Source organism: Lolium perenne, chromosome 3, assembly GCF_019359855.2.
Source record: "Lolium perenne isolate Kyuss_39 chromosome 3, Kyuss_2.0, whole genome shotgun sequence".
In the NCBI taxonomy this organism is placed as follows: domain Eukaryota; kingdom Viridiplantae; phylum Streptophyta; class Magnoliopsida; order Poales; family Poaceae; genus Lolium; species Lolium perenne.
Window position 1 is genome coordinate 299,229,958 of NC_067246.2, and position 18,315 is coordinate 299,248,272.

The following is an 18,315-nucleotide window of genomic DNA, read 5'->3' on the forward strand; positions in this document are numbered from 1 at the left end:
ATACCGGCGTATCCCTCCATGAAAGCAGTAAAGGAAGAAAGATAAAAGATGGAGTTGCCCGGAAGATGGTGGGGCTGAAGCTCATAAAAATCTAAAAAGTGCCGGAAGAAATCCGACATTGGAAGGCCTAAGCCGCGCTCAAAATGGGCGGTGAAGACTACATACTCGCCTGGCCGGGGCGCGGGCTCCCGCTCCTTGCCGAGGATCCGGTAGAACACCTCTTTCGGAATTCTCTAGGACCGATAGAGCAAATCGATCTCAGCCTGGGTAACATCGGAACCCATCCAGGCACCGCGGGTGTAGGAGCTTAAATCTATACCGGCGTGCTCCGCATCATAGCCGGTATCTTGCCCGGAATCACCGGCTCCTTCCTCGGACTGAGCGAGGTTCTCCGAGAGCCCATCAACAGACTGATCTACCGGAGTTTCTTCTCCTGAAGAAGTATCCGGGCTCTCGATGTGCTGGGTGCTAGCAGAAAGTTCCGGAAGAGCCTCTTCAGATGACATGATTTATCGGCTAAGTGTGGAACTGGCTAAAAACAGGTTTCCCGCAAACTACTCCGTCCCGAAGATCTACGAGAGGAAGAAAAACGAGAAGAAAAGGGGGATAAATACTCTACCGCACCAGTTACGAACAGCGAGAGCAAAAGAAAGCGGAATCTGCGAGGCTGACCTGAGGGCGGCGGCAGAGACCTTGTGGCTCGACAGAGTCGATGATCCGTCGGAGTTCGGAGAGGAGGCGGTCGACGGCGGCGAACAGAGAAGAGGAGGAAGATGTCGTGGTGCTTCTCTAAGCAAAAGAAGAAGAGTGCCTCGGCGGATCTTGACGAGGAGGTGTGAGCGAGCTCTGCAGTGCTTTCTTGCAAGGGTTTGCCGGAGATCTTGGGCTTGACAGCGGACGGAGGCGCAGAGAGCTCAAGCGGCAGAGGGCTCAGAGCGTGAGAGGTTGAAGATGAAGTGGGAGCGTGGGCGACGGAAGGCAACCGTCGCGCCCTTTATAGCGAAGGGATTAGTGGGCCGTGACTCGGCCAGGCCCACTCCACTTTGAATATGGGCTGCCATGTGGCATGAGGATACACGCGTTATGCGAAGGTGCCACACAATGGCCGCAGGGATTCGGAACGGCCGCAAGGATCCGGTGCGGCACATTTAATGCCTGCGCGGGAGTCGAAGGATTTGACCCCTGACACTGGCGCGTCAGAAACAGTGCGCATGTCTCTGACAGGCTCGATTTCCAACATGTTCTCGACTTCGCCGAGGAGGATTTAATGGCTAAGCAACCAGAAAAAAGATACCGGAAGGTTTTGCCAAAGATGATGTGCTGATATGGTTTCGGCAGAAACGCCGGAAATTTTTAACTTGAAACCGGAAGAATTAAACCGGTACGTTTGAGATGAGAACCTGGCATGGTCCGTCAGATAGAATCCATCGGACTATACCAGCTTCGGGGACTAATGTTGGGGGGGTGGCCCCCGGTAGGCCAAAGGCATGGTAAACTTGCCTTGTTTTAGCTATCAAGATACCGGTTTAAAGATTAATCTGGATAACCAAGTTAAGTTGTTTACAGCCAAGTGATTTTGCCTGCCTCCCGTGTGGCACTAGACCGAACTTCCCTCACTAGTTTTGGCTATTTACAAAAAATGTGCCAGACTGAACCGGTAGCCCCTGACCGTATCTTCTCCTCTCCTCCCGTGCCATGGCAGGTTGGCAGGTTAGGGTTCCGCCGCCGCTCCTGCCGACAGCTTGCAAGCTCTTCTTCCCCTCCCCGTTCCCGGCCTTCTCCAACTTGCGGGAGTGCCATAAGAGCGCGGTGCAGTATATCCTGGAGCGGCGGCGTGCCTACGCCATGGCCGTGCCCACCAACTACTCCGTTGTGCACGCGCACCTCCACGCCTTGAGGCCAAGGGCCAGTTCAACCGCTCCCACCGCGCGCAGGAGGACGAGCAAGCTCGTCCCCATTGATGTCTACGTGTGCTTCTATTCTTGTAGACAGTGTTGGGCCTCCAAGAGCAGAGGTTTGTAGAACAGCAGCAAGTTTCCCTTAAGTGAATCACCCAAGGTTTATCGAACTCAGGGAGGTAGAGGTCAGAGATATCCCTCTCAAGCAACCCTGCAATTAAGATACAAGAAGTCTCTTGTGTCCCCAACACACCTAATACACTTGTCAGATGTATAGGTGCACTAGTTCGGCGAAGAGATAGTGAAATACAAGTAATATGGATGATTATAAGTAGTAATTGCAATCTGAAATAAAAATGGCAGCAAGCGAACATGTAACAGAACTTGTTGGAAATGGTGTTTCAGTTCTTAGAAACAAGGCCTAGGGATCATACTTTCACTAGTGGACACTCTCAACAATGATCACATAATAAATAAATAAATAAATAACTTCTCCTCACTTGTGCTACTCTCAAACACTCTCTTGTTGGATAACAAACACCATTCATTGTGTAGGGCTACAAGAGCACCCTCAAGCCGGAGTAAACAAGCTCCACAACTTCATAAAGGAATCACACACGATGCGCACACTGTCACTGTCACACCGTGGAGAGTGAATCCGGAGTTCATATTAAAGTAACCTCTAGAGTGCATAATAGACCGTTGCAATTTAGACCGAGTACTAACATAGCATACACACTGTCAACAATAGCTATGAAAGGGGGAATAGATCACATCAATACTATCATAGTAATAGTTAACTTCATAATCTACAAGAGATTACAATCATAACCTACGCCAAGTACTACATGATGCACACACTGTCAACTTTACATCATGGAGGAGGAATAGACTACTTTAATAACATCACTAGAGTAGCACATAGATTAATAGTGATACAAAGCTCATGATCACATAAAGATCACACCATGGGAGAGAGAGATGAACCACATAGCTACCGGTAGAGCCCTCAGCCTCGGGGGAGAACTACTCCCTCCTCATCATGGGAGTCAGCAACGGCGATGAAGATGGTGGTGGTGTCGATGGAGATGACTCCGGGGGCAATTCCCCGTCCCGGTGGCGTGCCGGAACAGAGATTCTGTCCCCCGAAACTTGTCTTCGCGATGGCGGCGGCTACGGAACTCTTCGTGGAATATGACTGGTTGGTTTAGGGTTTTCGCGACTGGAAGAATATATAGGCGGAAGGGCGGCCTCGGAGGGGTCCCGAGGGGCCCACACCATAGGGGGGGCGCCCCCCCTCTTGGCCGCACCGCCAGGTGGGGTGGCCACCTTGTGGCCCCTCTCCATCTCTCCTTCGGTGTTCTGGAACAATCCGTGGAAAATAAGGCCTTGGGCTTTTGTTTCGTCCAATTCCGAGTATATTTCCTGTGTAAGATTTCTGAAACCAAAAACAGCAGAAAACAGGAACTGGCGCTTCGGCATCTTGTTAATAGGTTAGTACCGGAAAATGCATCAAAATGATATAAAGTATGGATAAAACATGTAGATATTGTCATAAAACTAGCATGGAACATAAGAAATTATAGATACGTTGGAGACGTATCAAGCATCCCCAAGCTTAGTTCCTACTCGCCCTCGAGTAGGTAAACGATAAAAAGAATAATTTCTGAAGTGACATGCTACCAACATAATCTTGATCAATACTATTGTAAAGCATATGAGATGAATGAAGTGACTCAAAGCAATGGTCTATAGTTTCCTAACAAAAAGATAATGACTAAACAACTGAATCATATAGCAAAAACTTTTCATGAATACTACTTTCAAGACAAGCATCAAAAAGTCTTGCATAAGAGTTAACTCATAAAGCAATAGATTCAAAGTAAAAGGCTTTGAAGCAACACAAAGGAAGATTTAAGTTTCAGCAGTTCCTTTCAACTTTCAACATGTATATCTCATGGATAATTGTCAACACAAAGTAATAAGATGAGTGCAATAAGTAAGCATGTAGGAATCACTGCACACAGTTGACACAAGTGTTTGCTTCTAAGATAGATAGAAGTAGGTAAACTGACTCAACATAAAGTAAAAAAAGGCCCTTCGCAGAGGGAAGCAGGGATTACTCATGTGCTAGAGCTTTTTATTTTGAAAACATGGAAACAATTTTGCCAACGGTAGTATTAATTCATATGTGTTATGCATAAAACCTCCTATAAGTTGCAAGCCTCATGCATCGAATACCAATAGTGCCCGCACCTTGTCCTAATTAGCTCGGATTTCCATGGATTATCATTGCATTACATATGTTTCAACCAAGTGTCACAAAGGGGTACCTCTATGCCACATGTACAAAGGTCCAAGGAGATAGATCACATTTGATTTCTCAGTTTTGATAGATCTCAACTTGAGGACATCCATACCGGGACAACATAGAAAACAGATAATGGACTCCTCTTTTATGCTTTAAGCATTCAACAACAGATAATATTCTCATAAGAGATTCTAAGGATTAATGTCCAAGCTGAAACTTCCACCATGATACATGGCTTTGGTTGGCGGACCAATGTTCTTCTCTAACAATATGCATACTCAAACCATTTAATCATGAGGAATCTCCCTTACTTCAGACAAGACGAACATGCATAGCAAATCACATGATATTCAACAAAGGTGTACCAAGTTGATGGCGTCCCAAGAAACATGGTTACCGCTCAACAAGCAACTTATAAGAACTAAGATACATAAGCAACATATTCATTACCACAATAGTTTTTTAGGCTACTTTCCCATGAGCTATGTATTGCAAAGACAAGGAATGAAATTTTTAAAGGTAGCACGCAAGCAATTTACTTTGAAATGGCAGAAAAATACCACATAGTAGGTAGTTATGGTGGACACAAATGGCATAAGTTTTGGCTCAAGGTTTTGGATGCACGAGAAGTAATCCCTCTTAGTACAAGGCTTTGGCTAGCAAGGTTGTTTGAAGCAAACACAAGTATGAACCGGTACAGCAAAACTTACATAAGAACATATTGCAAGCATTATAAGACTCTACACTGTCTTCCTTATTGTTCAAACACTTTTACCAGAAAATATCTAGACTTTAGAGAGACCAATCATGCAAACCAAATTTCAACAAGCTCTACGGTAGTTCTCCACTAATAGGTTTAAACTACATGATGCAAAAGCTTAAACATGATCTACTTGAGAGCTCAAAACAATTGCCAAGTATCAAATTATTCAAGACAATATACCATTTACCACATGAAGCATTTTCTGTTTCCAACCAAATATCAATAAATGCAGCGGCTTTCAACTTTTGCCATTGAACATTAAAAGTAAAAGCGAAGAACACTAGTGTTCATATGAAAAAGCGGAGCGTGTCTCTCTCCCACACAAGCATGATAGGATCCGATTTATTCAGAGAATGAAAATAACAAAACGAAAATAAAAGCACACAGACGCTCCAAGTAAAGCACATAAGATGTGACAGAATTAAAATATAGTTTCACTAGAGGTGACCTGATAAGTTGTTGATGAAGAAGGGGATACCTTGGGCATCCCCAAGCTTAGATGCTTGAGTCTTCTTGAAATATGCAGGGATGAACCACGGGGGCATCCCCAAGCTTAGACTTTTCACTCTTCTTGATCATATCATATCATCCTCCTCTCTTGATCCTTGAAAACTTCCTTCACACCAGACTCAAAACAATCTCATTAGAGGGTTAGTGCGTAATCAAAAATTCACATGTTCAGCAAGGACACAATCATTCCCAACACTTCTGGACATTACCCAAGGTTACTGAAAGTTAATGGAACAAAGAAATCCACTCAACACAGTAAAAGAGGCAATGCGAAATAAAAGGCAGAATCTGTCAAAACAGAACAGTCCGTAAAGACGAATTTTTTCGAGGCACTTAACAGGCTCAGATGAAAAAGCTCAAATTGAGCGAAAGTTGCGTACATATCTGAGGATCACACATGAATTTTTTCAGCATTTTCCGAGTTTCCTACAGAGAGATCAACTCAAATTCGTGACAGGTAAAAATTTGTTTCTGCGCAGGAATCCAAATCTAGTATCAACTTTACTATCAAAGACTTTACTTGGCACAACAACGAAATAAACATGATAAGGAGAGGTTGCTAAAGTAGTAACAACTTTCAGGACACAACAAAACAGTAGCAAAATAAAAACATGGGTTATCTCCCAAGAAGTGCTTTCTTTATAGCCATTAAGATGGGCTCAGTAATTTTAATGATGCTCTCATGAAAATAGAAAATGAAGCAAAAGGAGCATCAAAAGCAAATAAGAAACACTTTTAAGTCTAACCCACTTCCTATGAAAAGGAATCTTGTAAATAAACAAGTCATGTAAGCATAATGCAACAATCATAGAAAGGCAACACAAGCGCAACTTCAAGATTCTCAACATAAAGAGGGGAAACTTAATATTATTAAGATGCATATAACCATGTTTCCCTCTCTCATAATAACTTCCAGTAGCATCATGAACAAACTCAACAATATACCTATCACATAAAACATTCTTATTCTCATGCATAAAAGTATCATTACTCTCCACATAAGCATAATCAATTTTATTAGTAATAGTGGCAGTAAAACTATCACAACCATCATTGTAATTATCATAAATTGCAGGCATGGTATAATCATAATAAACTTTATCCTCCATAGTAGGTGGCACCAAAATACCACTATCATTATAATCATCATAAATAGGAGGCAAAGTATCATCAAAGAAAATTTTCTCCTCAAAACTTGGGGGACTAAAAATATCACAACCAGCTTCCCCAAGCTTAAATTCTTCCATAGCATTAGCAATAATAGTATTCAAAGAGTTCATGCTAATAACATTGCTACAACTATTTTGCAAACAAAGTTCCATGGGTTTTTTAATTCTCTCTTCAAACACATCATGTCCTAATTCAATATAAAGTTCATAAAGATCTCTAATTTTTTTGTTGTTTTCCATTAAGCCTAACTAGTGAAAATAAAAACAAGAAACAAAAAGATATAATTGCAGGATCTAAAGGAATTAGCTTTGAGCACTCACACACCGGCAACAGTGCTAGGAAATAGCTTAGTAGTCGGAGGATGTGAATACCTTTTACCTTACCTCCCCGGCAACGGCGCCAGAAAATAGCTTGATGTCTACGTGTGCTTCTATTCTTGTAGACAGTGTTGGGCCTCCAAGAGCAGAGGTTTGTAGAACAGCAGCAAGTTTCCCTTAAGTGAATCACCCAAGGTTTATCGAACTCAGGGAGGTAGAGGTCAGAGATATCCCTCTCAAGCAACCCTGCAATTAAGATACAAGAAATCTCTTGTGTCCCCAACACACCTAATACACTTGTCAGATGTATAGGTGCACTAGTTCGGCGAAGAGATAGTGAAATACAAGTAATATGGATGATTATAAGTAGTAATTGCAATCTGAAATAAAAATGGCAGCAAGCGAACATGTAACAGAACTTGTTGGAAACGGTGTTTCAGTGCTTAGAAACAAGGCCTAGGGATCATACTTTCACTAGTGGACACTCTCAACAATGATCACATAATAAATAAATAAATAAATAACTTCTCCTCACTTGTGCTACTCTCAAACACTCTCTTGTTGGATAACAAACACCATTCATTGTGTAGGGCTACAAGAGCACCCTCAAGCCGGAGTAAACAAGCTCCACAACTTCATAAAGGAATCACACACGATGCGCACACTGTCACCGTCACACCGTGGAGAGTGAATCCGGAGTTCATATTAAAGTAACCTCTAGAGTGCATAATAGACCGTTGCAATTTAGACCGAGTACTAACATAGCATACACACTGTCGACAATAGGTATGAAAGGGGGAATAGGTCACATCAATACTATCATAGTAATAGTTAACTTCATAATCTACAAGAGATTACAATCATAACCTACGCCAAGTACTACATGATGCATACATTGTCAACTTTACATCATGGAGGAGGAATAGACTACTTTAATAACATCACTAGAGTAGCACATAGATTAATAGTGATACAAAGCTCATGATCACAAAAAGATCACACCATGGGAGAGAGAGATGAACCACATAGCTACCGGTAGAGCCCTCAGCCTCGGGGGAGAACTACTCCCTCCTCATCATGGGAGTCAGCAACGGCGATGAAGATGGCGGTGGTGTCGATGGAGATGACTCCGGGGGCAATTCCCCGTCCCGGCGGCGTGCCGAAACAGAGATTCTGTCCCCCGAAACTTGTCTTCGCGATGGCGGCGGCTACGGAACTCTTCGTGGAATATGACTGGTTGGTTTAGGGTTTTCGCGACTGGAAGAATATATAGGCGGAAGGGCGGCCTCGGAGGGGTCTCGAGGGGCCCACACCATAGGGGGGCGCGCCCCCCCTCTTGGCCACGCTGCCAGGTGGGGTGGCCACCTCGTGGCCCCTCTCCGTCTCTCCTTCGGTGTTATGGAACAATCCGTGGAAAATAAGGCCTTGGGCTTTTGTTTCGTCCAATTCCGAGAATATTTCCTGTGTAAGATTTCTGAAACAAAAAACAGCAGAAAACAGGAACTGGCGCTTCGGCATCTTGTTAATAGGTTAGTACCGGAAAATACATCAAAATGATATAAAGTATGGATAAAATATGTAGATATTGTCATAAAACTAGCATGGAACATAAGAAATTATAGATACGTTGGAGACGTATCACCCATCGGTCGCCGTCCTCTCCTCCCTGCAGAGGACAAGTCCGCTGGAGCTCAGCCGTCGTCTCTTCCCCTCCCGTTCCCGTCCTTCTCCAATTCGTGGGAGTGCGACGAGTGCGCGGTTGAGACCCTGCAGCAGAGGCGCTGCGCGCCGGGGGCAGGCAAGGCGCGAATGAAGGATGCGGAACTGGCTCGTTCTCCCCCTGATATTTCGTGTAGGAAACTAGGAATCCATTCTTCGTCGATGGAAATAAATTGCCTGGCTGACCCTTGACCCCGCCTCACCATCCCACATGGAAAAAATTGCTGTGATGTGATGTTTAGATTTATGTTACGTGTATATAGTGTAGGTGTGTCTAGGGAGCCAGCCGGTGGCGTCGTGGAGGCGGCGGCACGACTGGATCGGCGTTTTGCAGGTGGTGGTCTCCCCTTCGATGGCAAAGTTCCGGTGGAGCTCCGCAGTGGACCAACTCATGTCTGCGTGCTCGCTGCTCCGTGGAGTGGCCGTGCACGGCTCCCCCGTGCCGGAGTTCGAGAGATGGCGGATCCGGTGGTTGAAGATCTGGAGGAGGTTGGTGATGTTGAACGGTGCGACGACGACGGCGGCCATGGGTGCAGGTCCTTCGGGACCATTGACCGGCGACTTCCCGTTCCGCCTGGGGGCTGCTTCGATCCAAGGCGTCAGCGAGCAGCGGCGAACGGCGCGCCACCGGCTCGTCCACGGCGCTGGCATAGTCGGGTTGCAGAGGGGCTTGGTTGTAATTTCTTTTTATGTGCGAACCTTTCTGTAATTTGACCGTTTTAATATCATCTCCTTTTCTCGCAAAAAAAATTGAGTTTATGAACATGGGCAAAGTGATACGGAGTATTTTAATTTGATTTGCTCAAATTTGTTCTGCATAATAAATTCTAAATAAACAGTCTAAAATTATTTTGATGCAAATCGTGTTTAACATCATTCGGTACTATAAAACAGCAGTTATAAAAAGCACTCCTACTAAACACCAAATCTATTCTTCCAACCAACGAACAGACGTTAGTCGTGGGATACTGCATCGAAGGTGGCCTGACAGCTCTGTCCCGCGCCGTGGGCAACAGAGGAGATTGCGACCCCGAGCGAGCGAGCATCCCCGCGCCATGGAGCAGGCCGTCGCTGGCGGCTGCGGTGAGTCGTCCCTGCCCTCCTGTCCCTCTCCTCTCCTTCTTCCCGGCGTCCGCGTAGGAGCTCTCGACCGACGGCGTCCGACTCTCCATGACCCCGCCCCAGACACTAGGTTGGACGGGCGGGAAGGGGAACGGTGGCGGGACGGGTGGCGGCGGCGATAAGGGTAGGGGCGGTGGTTCCTGGCGGCGGCGGTTGCTCTGTTTTCATCTTACTTTGTACTGTCAATCATAATCAGACGAGAACCTCTCTGCAGGATGACAAACAGACGATTCGTGCGAGTGCACTGTCATCCAAAGTTTGTCCAGAGGAGAACTTGCAGTATAGCTGGCTGCTGGCTACTGCGGCTTGGGGTTGGCAGTTCAGTAGTCAGTGTTGTTTGGACAGATTATATTTCACCCATTCGTTCACAGGATGATCAAAATAGGGCCAATGCTTTGAAAATAGAATGTTACAGGCCGGCTTCGGCCTACGTATGTATACTAGAATAGCATCATAGCTGATTCCTGACGTTTAAGTTGTCCAGATTCGCCTGTGTGTCAGATACTGCTTTGAAGTTTCATCCCGGTGTATCTGCGTTCTGATATATTGCACTACTTAATTAAGTGATCGTTTGAGTATCAGCTTCTCAAGGATGGGATCAGGAGATGACGCCTTTTCCACATCACAGCTACCCGTAGTTATGTTGTGTCAGAGTAAACTTAGTAGCTTCAGCTTAATTTTCTACAGAAGAATGCAGAGCTTAACTTTAGAACATGACACACAAACTTGGATAAGGTAGATACAAAGTTTTGTATACCAACTAGTGTTATTACTAGGCATCAAACAAGTGCCACTTATAACTACACAACATATGTAAATGAGTCAGGCAGTATTAGCTTTCTACAAAACTAGTTCAGTGCTCGATGACAGAAAGTAGTCTACGTAGTTGGGCATACCAAACAATAAGTTTTTACCAAGGACAACTCCAATTTTCTACCCCACTTTGACTGGCCACTTTGTGCTATTTGTTAGAGACACAATTATTATCCATGTTGTAATATTGTTGTTAGTACTTGAAAACTGTTTTGTATCATGCGTGTTGTAATTCCCACCTTATTATGATTATTATGTGTGAAATATATAATATATAACAATTCTAATGTATTTTCCAAACTCAAGTTTATATTGTTCAAACTCAACAAAACATCTAATTCCAAAGTTTTTACATCCAAACATGAATTGGAATTGGGTGCCACCCTATAATTCTAACAACACACAACAGAAATGGAGTTTGGGGCCATTTCCTTTCCATCTTGATTTTGGTATTCCATTCCAACTCAATTTCAATGCCCAATTCTGTGCATCCAAACACAGCATGACAGTTTTTTACCTGTTGGACTATTGTGATCTATATAGCAATATTATTTATATTCTGCTAGTTTAACAAATAATCTTGCATTCTTGAATTGTGAAATAATGTATAATAATGAACCTAAATTTCTAGAGTTAGGTTGAAATATTGTTTACAACTGTGTGTTCATCCATGTTTTAGGATAACTGTGCCAACCCTTGTTAGTTGATGTAATATGGTTTTATTTCCAGTGGTTTCACCCTGTGCGATTTTGCCAATGGAGAAATCTCCTGATATTCATATGCACACTAAAAGTTCAGTGTGAAAATTTAACGGAGGTCAGCAGGTTCATTATTTTCAGTTGCGAAGCTAAGGGCGGAGTATTTAAGATGACGTAATTAAAAGGGAAACCCTCAGAACATGTTAGTATTGACAATTTGGTTTACCTTTCATCACAAAAGACAATGCCGCATTATGTACAACATCATTTGTGCCATTCCCCAAATTTCTTGATGAGAACGTATTTCTAATGGATTTAGCTAATTCGGCAGTTATTGGGGTGATATTGTGGATCAAATTGCTCAATGTTAAAAGTAAGCTAGGATCCATGACATTTTGAAGTTCATAGCTGTAGGCAATAACTTTACTACTCTCTTGAACATACCTACATTTCTTTGAATTTGTATATATTTATGATGGGAAAAAAATAGCATAGCTTTCGAAAGAGATACATACTCAGAACTTTAACAGATATATTGCAACACTGCTCCAAGCTTAATGTAACATTGTTGACGTGAAGTAAAAACATGCATGCATACATACATGTTATAGTTTACACAAATGACATTTGTCAATTGATAAGAATTAACAAGGCGTGTCGGTTCGGATGAACTATGCTTGGGCTGTGTAGAATGCAGACTTTCCCTTAATAAGATCCACCTTTGTCTGCAATATTAGGATTCCTACCTCACATTATGATGAGTTTTAAAAATTTAGCCTATCCAACGTCATCAAAGCATTCATTTTGATGTCCTTTGCAAATATTGAATCATGCTTATCTAATAGCCTTAAAGCAGTTTCTATTTGGTTTAGGTTAAAAGTATGGAAATCTCCTTCAACATACTCAACAATTTCTCTTGTTACGCGCGCTTTCATGTTCTAGCAGAACAGTACAGCTGCCAGGACTTGGCAGCCTACAAATAAGCCAAAACCCAAGCAAACCTGAGGCACGACAAACTCCAGAACCATTAGCCAAAATTGAACCGATCGAAGCAGTAAACAAACACAAGAGAAAATGTCGGCCATCTCCTCCACCTCCTACTTCTCCTTGCAGCCAGGCTGCAGCAGAAACAGCGGCCGGCAGCACCGCAACCGGCGGACCGGTAGGTGCGTCATGCTCGAGATGGTGGCCTCTGTTGGCGGCACGGTGCTGGGGAGTACCAGGTGCCTGACGGAGGAGGACCTGAAGGAGCTCCAGGGCTGCCTTGATCTCGGATTCGGCTTTGCGTACAACGAGATCCCTGGGCAGGAGCTCTGCTACTCCATGACAAGGAGCTCCCTCGAGCAGCAGAGGCTGCCGGGGCACCTGGACTGGAGCCCGCAGCAGCGGTGGCGCCCATCTCGGACTAGAAGATCTTCAGACCTGGTAAAAATCATTCTGCTGCACACGATTTTGGATTTTGGATGATGCGAAAGTGAGAGGTTTTCTCTGTTATTTTGGTCTGAAATCTCTGAATTTTTGACGATTAGAGGCAAACTCTAGTTCATAGGATCGGATTACCTTGCTTGTTAAATCCCGTGTAGATTACACCGTGGTATAATCATACTGCAGCTGTATCTTGAATTGTGACACTGTCAAATGGATTTTCAAATATAATATATTTATGCTGAATACTTGTGCCAAACAATATGCATCCAGGTTGTTTGCAGAATGGGAAACTAGTAAGCAATAATTAGCAAAAATTCACAGGAATTTGTGGTTATGATCATCCATGTTCTCCACTTAAGCTTGTTTATTAACAACAATAGTTTCCTCAATTTGTTACATGTATTAGTTGTATTTTTACAAAGTCACAATGTTGAAACTGATTTGAGGCAATCAGCTGAAAATATATTAAGTCATACTGATTTGTTCTGAGTTTCATTGCCCTCTCCAACTCTTGGGAGGATACGAGTCAAGTCATGCTCATAATTTCAGCTTCATCAATTGTGTTGATTGTGCTTGCATGTAAGATATTCGGCGTGGAGAATTGAAATCCATTTCTGTGATCATTCCCAAAAGGTTTGGATGGTAGATACTCCAAGATTCTGCTGACTTTTTCTGCTGTCGTCTATCCTATGGTGTTGGCTACATCTAAATTTGATACCACATGGAACGAAAAGCTTGAACATAACTGCATAAGGGATGGATCAATACTTCTATTCTCAGTTTTATCATTTGGTAGATCTACATGATGGAAATCCCCACCTGAAGTTACAGCCAAGTTTTGTCACGGCACAAGCAAAAAAAAAAACTGAAACTGTGCCTTGTCCATTCATGTCACTTTTCTTAGTAAGAGCGAGTTGTCTTCTGCAAGACAAGCTTCAGGACAAAGCAAAGCAAGATAATCCCACTGAAAAGTCATGTTGTTCTCTCCAAACAGATAATTTCTCCTCAGAAAATATACCAATTTGATGAAAAGGTGTTAATATTTGCTAACCTGACTATTCTAGTTATCTTTATGCAGAACCCCAGCAGCGCAAAGCATGTTCTTGTTATCTGTTTGATTTGTTGTTCATTTAATCTTTAGATTCTGTTTCCTTTATGATTGATTTCGTCTACAAATGACCTACTGCTCATGGCTGATCAGCAACTATTTGCTTTTATAGGTGAGAATCCAGAGGAAGTGAAAGCTAGGCTCAAGTATCGGGCTCAGACAGTGGCATGCACACTCAAACTATGCAGCTGATGGAGGTTGGTTGTGTGTGCTGGTTCTCTCTTTATATATGCTACAAGATGGACCCAAGGTGGCTGAAGTTGAGGAATCCCCTTATATGGTTTCCAAGATCGGTGATCAACTACAGAGGAGGTTCTTCCTCAATGTACTACCGAAGCAATTAGGCATTTTAGATCGCTAGGCAAGGGTTGCACAATGCCTTTGCTCCACATGTTCTATGATACCTCTGATATGGCCGATAATCTCGTTCCTGACTGTTTGAAAGCAGTGGGATGCTCAGACCAACTCTTGCTATAGGCCAAACAATGTGGGCTGGTTTACACATGAAGACGGTTTTCTGTGACCTTTCAACGGATAAGCATGTACATTAGTTAGTTTCAAATAGAGTGAACTAGAACCTTCTCAGCAAGAAACTAAGCAAGATTGCAAGACCAACAACATCGATCCAGTGCCTAATAGATGCAAGGGTGTGATCATGTGAACTGATTTGCTCACTTGGCATTAGGCCAATCTATTTCTGACCATAGGAATTAAAAGCTCCAAACATGAAGATGGATGAAGGGCACAAGTCAATGTGAAGTCTTTTGATGCAGATGCTGGGGTCTCGTCCTCCATTTCAAAAAAAAGGTGCAAACAACCATCACAGGCGTGTTAATTCCAATGTTAAGAAATATGGTCTTCTTGATCTGGATTTTAGTTTTCTTCCTTACTACACTTGAACATTAATTGCTTATCTTCTATCAGTGTGTCTGGAAGACTTGCTGTATGGTGTGCTCTTGTCCACAATACTAATGTTTCTTAATCTGCGTATTATTATTAGTGACAATGCACCCATTATTGTTTCTACTGAATCTCAACTTCGTAGGCCAAATCTTAATTTTAAATTTGAAAACCGGGAGAATTCTCCATCATGTCTACGCTAGCTATGCCCATGTAGTACGAGTACAAGCTACCTGATGGAGTCGGGCCCTTCCCGTTGGACAGATAAATGTCCCACTCGTTGTCCTCCTCAAAGAAGGGGTCGTCCTTGATATTGCACTCCTCCTCCTACATCTTGCCAGAGTCGGTCTCACGCTTCTTTGAGTACTTGTTTCTCGTAAAAGTGGTGTATACATACGTGTCCAATGAAGGCGGTAATTGCCTGTCCACCAAGAATGGGCTGCCCAACAGAGTTGGGCGAGTGCCATTGGACAAATCAATGGAGTTGTTTTGCGAGAGTCACCACTCCACGTTAAGGATGGTAATTTTACCAATGGTATGGGTACCTACAGGTTAGCATGTACCGTACCTATGTGGATAGAGTAGGATATGTGCACTTTTTTGTACCATGGGTAGTAGCCATACCCTGCCGCCAAACCGTAGGTAGGGCATGGGTACATTCATGTTCACTTGGGTATACACAAAACCGACCTTTTTTGATATGACGTATGCTCCCTCAAGTTCTGATCCACTGGCCATCCCCATTACGCCACTGTAACATCGAGTAAGAGACAATGCCACTGGCCTCCATCTCCCCTCTCAATCCTTTAATCCAGTCCTTTCTTAATTTTTTCAGCGGCAGCGGGTCAGCGAGAGTAGGTGGGCCGTACGCACTCGACGACCCATTTAAGTGTAAAAGAACACAACGGTGATTTGGTGGCACACGGTAGGGTGTGAACTACTACCCAATGGTCACCCAATGGATAAGGGTATCCATAGGCGTAAAATTTTACCTACAGGTATGGCTATGGATAAAATTTGGTACCCACAAGCTATATACAAGCATGGGTATGTTATTGCTCTACCTAGCGCACCCTACCATTGCTATCCTTACTCTTCCGCATTTTCTCATATCAAAGGACGTGTTCACGTGAGTTATGCATGAGTTATGCTTATGGTGAACCTTTCACACCTCTTATGATAGCGAGTGTTGAATGTGAGAAGAAATTCAAGCTTTGACTCGTTCTGGATCATTTACTTATTGATCTTGGGCGTCAAGCTCATGTTGGTAATAAGGTTTGTTTCTCGTTCGAGCTATCATGGTTAGAATAGGAAGGTTTCCATGAGATGATTGCAGCGGAATGGGCTGCTGGACCGATTGGGAAAACTCCAATACAAACTTGGCAAAATAAAATTAGACATTTGCGTCGTTTCTTGAGAGGTTGGGCTAAAAATTTAAGTGGCAAGTATAAAAGAGAAAAAGAACGTTTGGTAGGTATTATTGATGCCTTGGATATTAAGGCTGAGTCCACACCTTTATCTTCTGAGGAGCGTAATGATCTTAAATTAGCTAATAAAAATTTGAATAAGCTTAGACGCGACGAAGAGATTAAGTGGGCTCAAAGAGCTAAAGTGAAATATATACATGAGGGAGGTGACAATACTAAATATTTCCATCTAATTGCGAATGGGAAACATAGGAAAAAGAAAATATTTCAGCTAGAGGAAGAGGAAGGCACTATTGTGGGTGATGAAAATCTTAAGGTATACATTACAGAATACTATAAGAAATTGTTTGGCAATCCGGAGCCTAGCTCTGTTACTTTGGATGAAAATAGAACTGAGGATATTCCTCAATTGTCGGCAATGGATAATAACTTATTAATTGCGGATTACTCAATGGAGGAGATTCGTAAAGCTATCTTTCAAATGGAACATAATAAGTCGCCTGACCCAGATGGATTTCCGACTGAATTTTATCAGCATTTTTGGGAAGTCATTAAAACTGATTTGATGGCGCTATTTGAATGTTTTCAGAAAGGTGGATTGCTGTTGTACAAACCGAATTTTGGAGTTATTACTCTTCTACCAAAAAAGGAAAATGCCACCCGAATTCAACAGTATAGACCCATCTGTTTACTGAATGTTAGTTTCAAAAAATTTACTAAAGTGGCAACGAATAGAATTTCGAAAGTAACTCAGAAAGTAATTAGACCAACACAGAGTGCATTTATCCCAGGGAGACATATTTTAGAGGGAGTGGTGGTTCTTCACGAGATGATACATGAAATACATAGGAAAAAACTTGATGGGTGATCTTCAAAATTGATTTTGAGAAAGCATGTGATAAGGTAAAATGGCCTTTTTGCAACAAGTCCTTCGCATGATGGGGTTTGATCCCATTTGGTGTGAAAGGATTAAACATTATGTGCAAGGTGGAAGTGTAGGAATTCGGGTGAATGATGATATTGGTCATAATATTCAAACTAGGAAAGGCTTGCGACAAGGTGATCCTTTGTCACCGATACTTTTTAATATTATAGCAGACATGTTGGCTATTCTTATTGCTCGGGCTAAAGAAGATGGGAAAGTTGGTAGTCTGATACCGCACTTGATTGATGGGGGGATATCTATTTTACAATATGCGGATGATACGATTATATTCATGGAACATGATATTGCTAAGGCTATTAATATGAAACTTATTCTATCTATTTTTTAACAACTATCGGGACTAAAGATAAATTTTCATAAGAGTGAAATTTTATGTTTTGGTAAAGCTATGGATATCTTGCCTTTTAGATATTTGGGTATTCCTATTCACTATGGGACACTCCGAAATGCGAATGGAACCCTGTTGAGAATCGTTTTGCTTCTAAACTAAGTTGTTGGCGTGGAAAAATGATGTCTTATGGAGATAGACTTGTCTTGATTAATTCGGTCCTTACAAGCTTGCCTATGTTTATGTTATCCTTTCTAGAAATTCCAGTTGGGGTAAGAAAAATATTAGATTATTATCGCTCAAATTTTTTTTTTGGCAATCAGATGACAATATGAAGAAGTATAGACTTTCTAAGTGGAATATTTTGTGCCGACCTAAGGACCAAGGGGGATTAGGAATTGAGGTACCTGAGTTAAAAAATAAATATTTACTCAGTAAATGGTTGTTTAAACTCCTTTCCGAGGAGGGTATGTGGCAGCAACTGTTACAGAATAAATACCTCAAGAATCAAACTTTGTCATAAGTTGAAGCTAAGCCTAATGACTCACCATTCTGGAAGGGTCTTATGCATGTTAAGTGTGATTTTTTAAACCGGGGGTACATTAAACTGGGGAATAGAACTAGTGTTTGTTTCTGGGAGGATGTTTGGATGGGAAGCACCTCTGAGTCAGCAGTCCCCGGATTTGTATAATATTGTTCAACATAAAAACGTTCTAGTATCAATGGTATTGGAGACTACGCCTTTGAATATTTCTTTTAGAAGAGGGTTGAATGACAACAAATGGTTACAATGGTTAAACCTATGTCAGCAACTAATGACAATTACTTTGAATAATCAACCTGATGTGTTTGTTTGG

At 42.6% G+C, this 18,315-nt stretch overlaps 1 protein-coding gene across 2 annotated transcripts; it reads left to right on the forward strand.

The window, feature by feature from the left end:
• Positions 1–9,636: 9,636 nt before the first annotated feature.
• Positions 9,637–14,388, forward strand: LOC127345017 (uncharacterized). 2 transcript variants are annotated; one of them, XM_051371415.1, is made up of 3 exons: positions 9,637–9,771; positions 12,267–12,746; positions 13,970–14,388. In XM_051371415.1, exons 2-3 carry the CDS (start codon positions 12,396–12,398, stop codon positions 13,988–13,990), a joined length of 372 nt encoding a protein of 123 aa, XP_051227375.1. In that variant the 5' UTR covers positions 9,637–9,771; positions 12,267–12,395; the 3' UTR covers positions 13,991–14,388. The 2 variants fall into 2 exon arrangements, 1 of the variants encoding a protein (XP_051227375.1); XR_007878381.1 differs by lacking the exons at positions 12,267–12,746; positions 13,970–14,388 and adding an exon at positions 10,025–12,258.
• The last annotated feature ends 3,927 nt before the right edge of the window (positions 14,389–18,315 follow it).

What these genes read in the sequence shown, in the direction of transcription:
- LOC127345017 (XM_051371415.1), top strand. Translation starts at nt 12,396, where the DNA reads ATGTCGGCCATCTCCTCCACCTCCTACTTCTCCTTGCAGCCAGGCTGC. An exon ending in CTAGAAGATCTTCAGACCTG is followed by an intron (nt 12,747 to 13,969) that starts GTAAAAATCATT and finishes TTGCTTTTATAG; the next exon opens with GTGAGAATCCAGAGGAAGTG.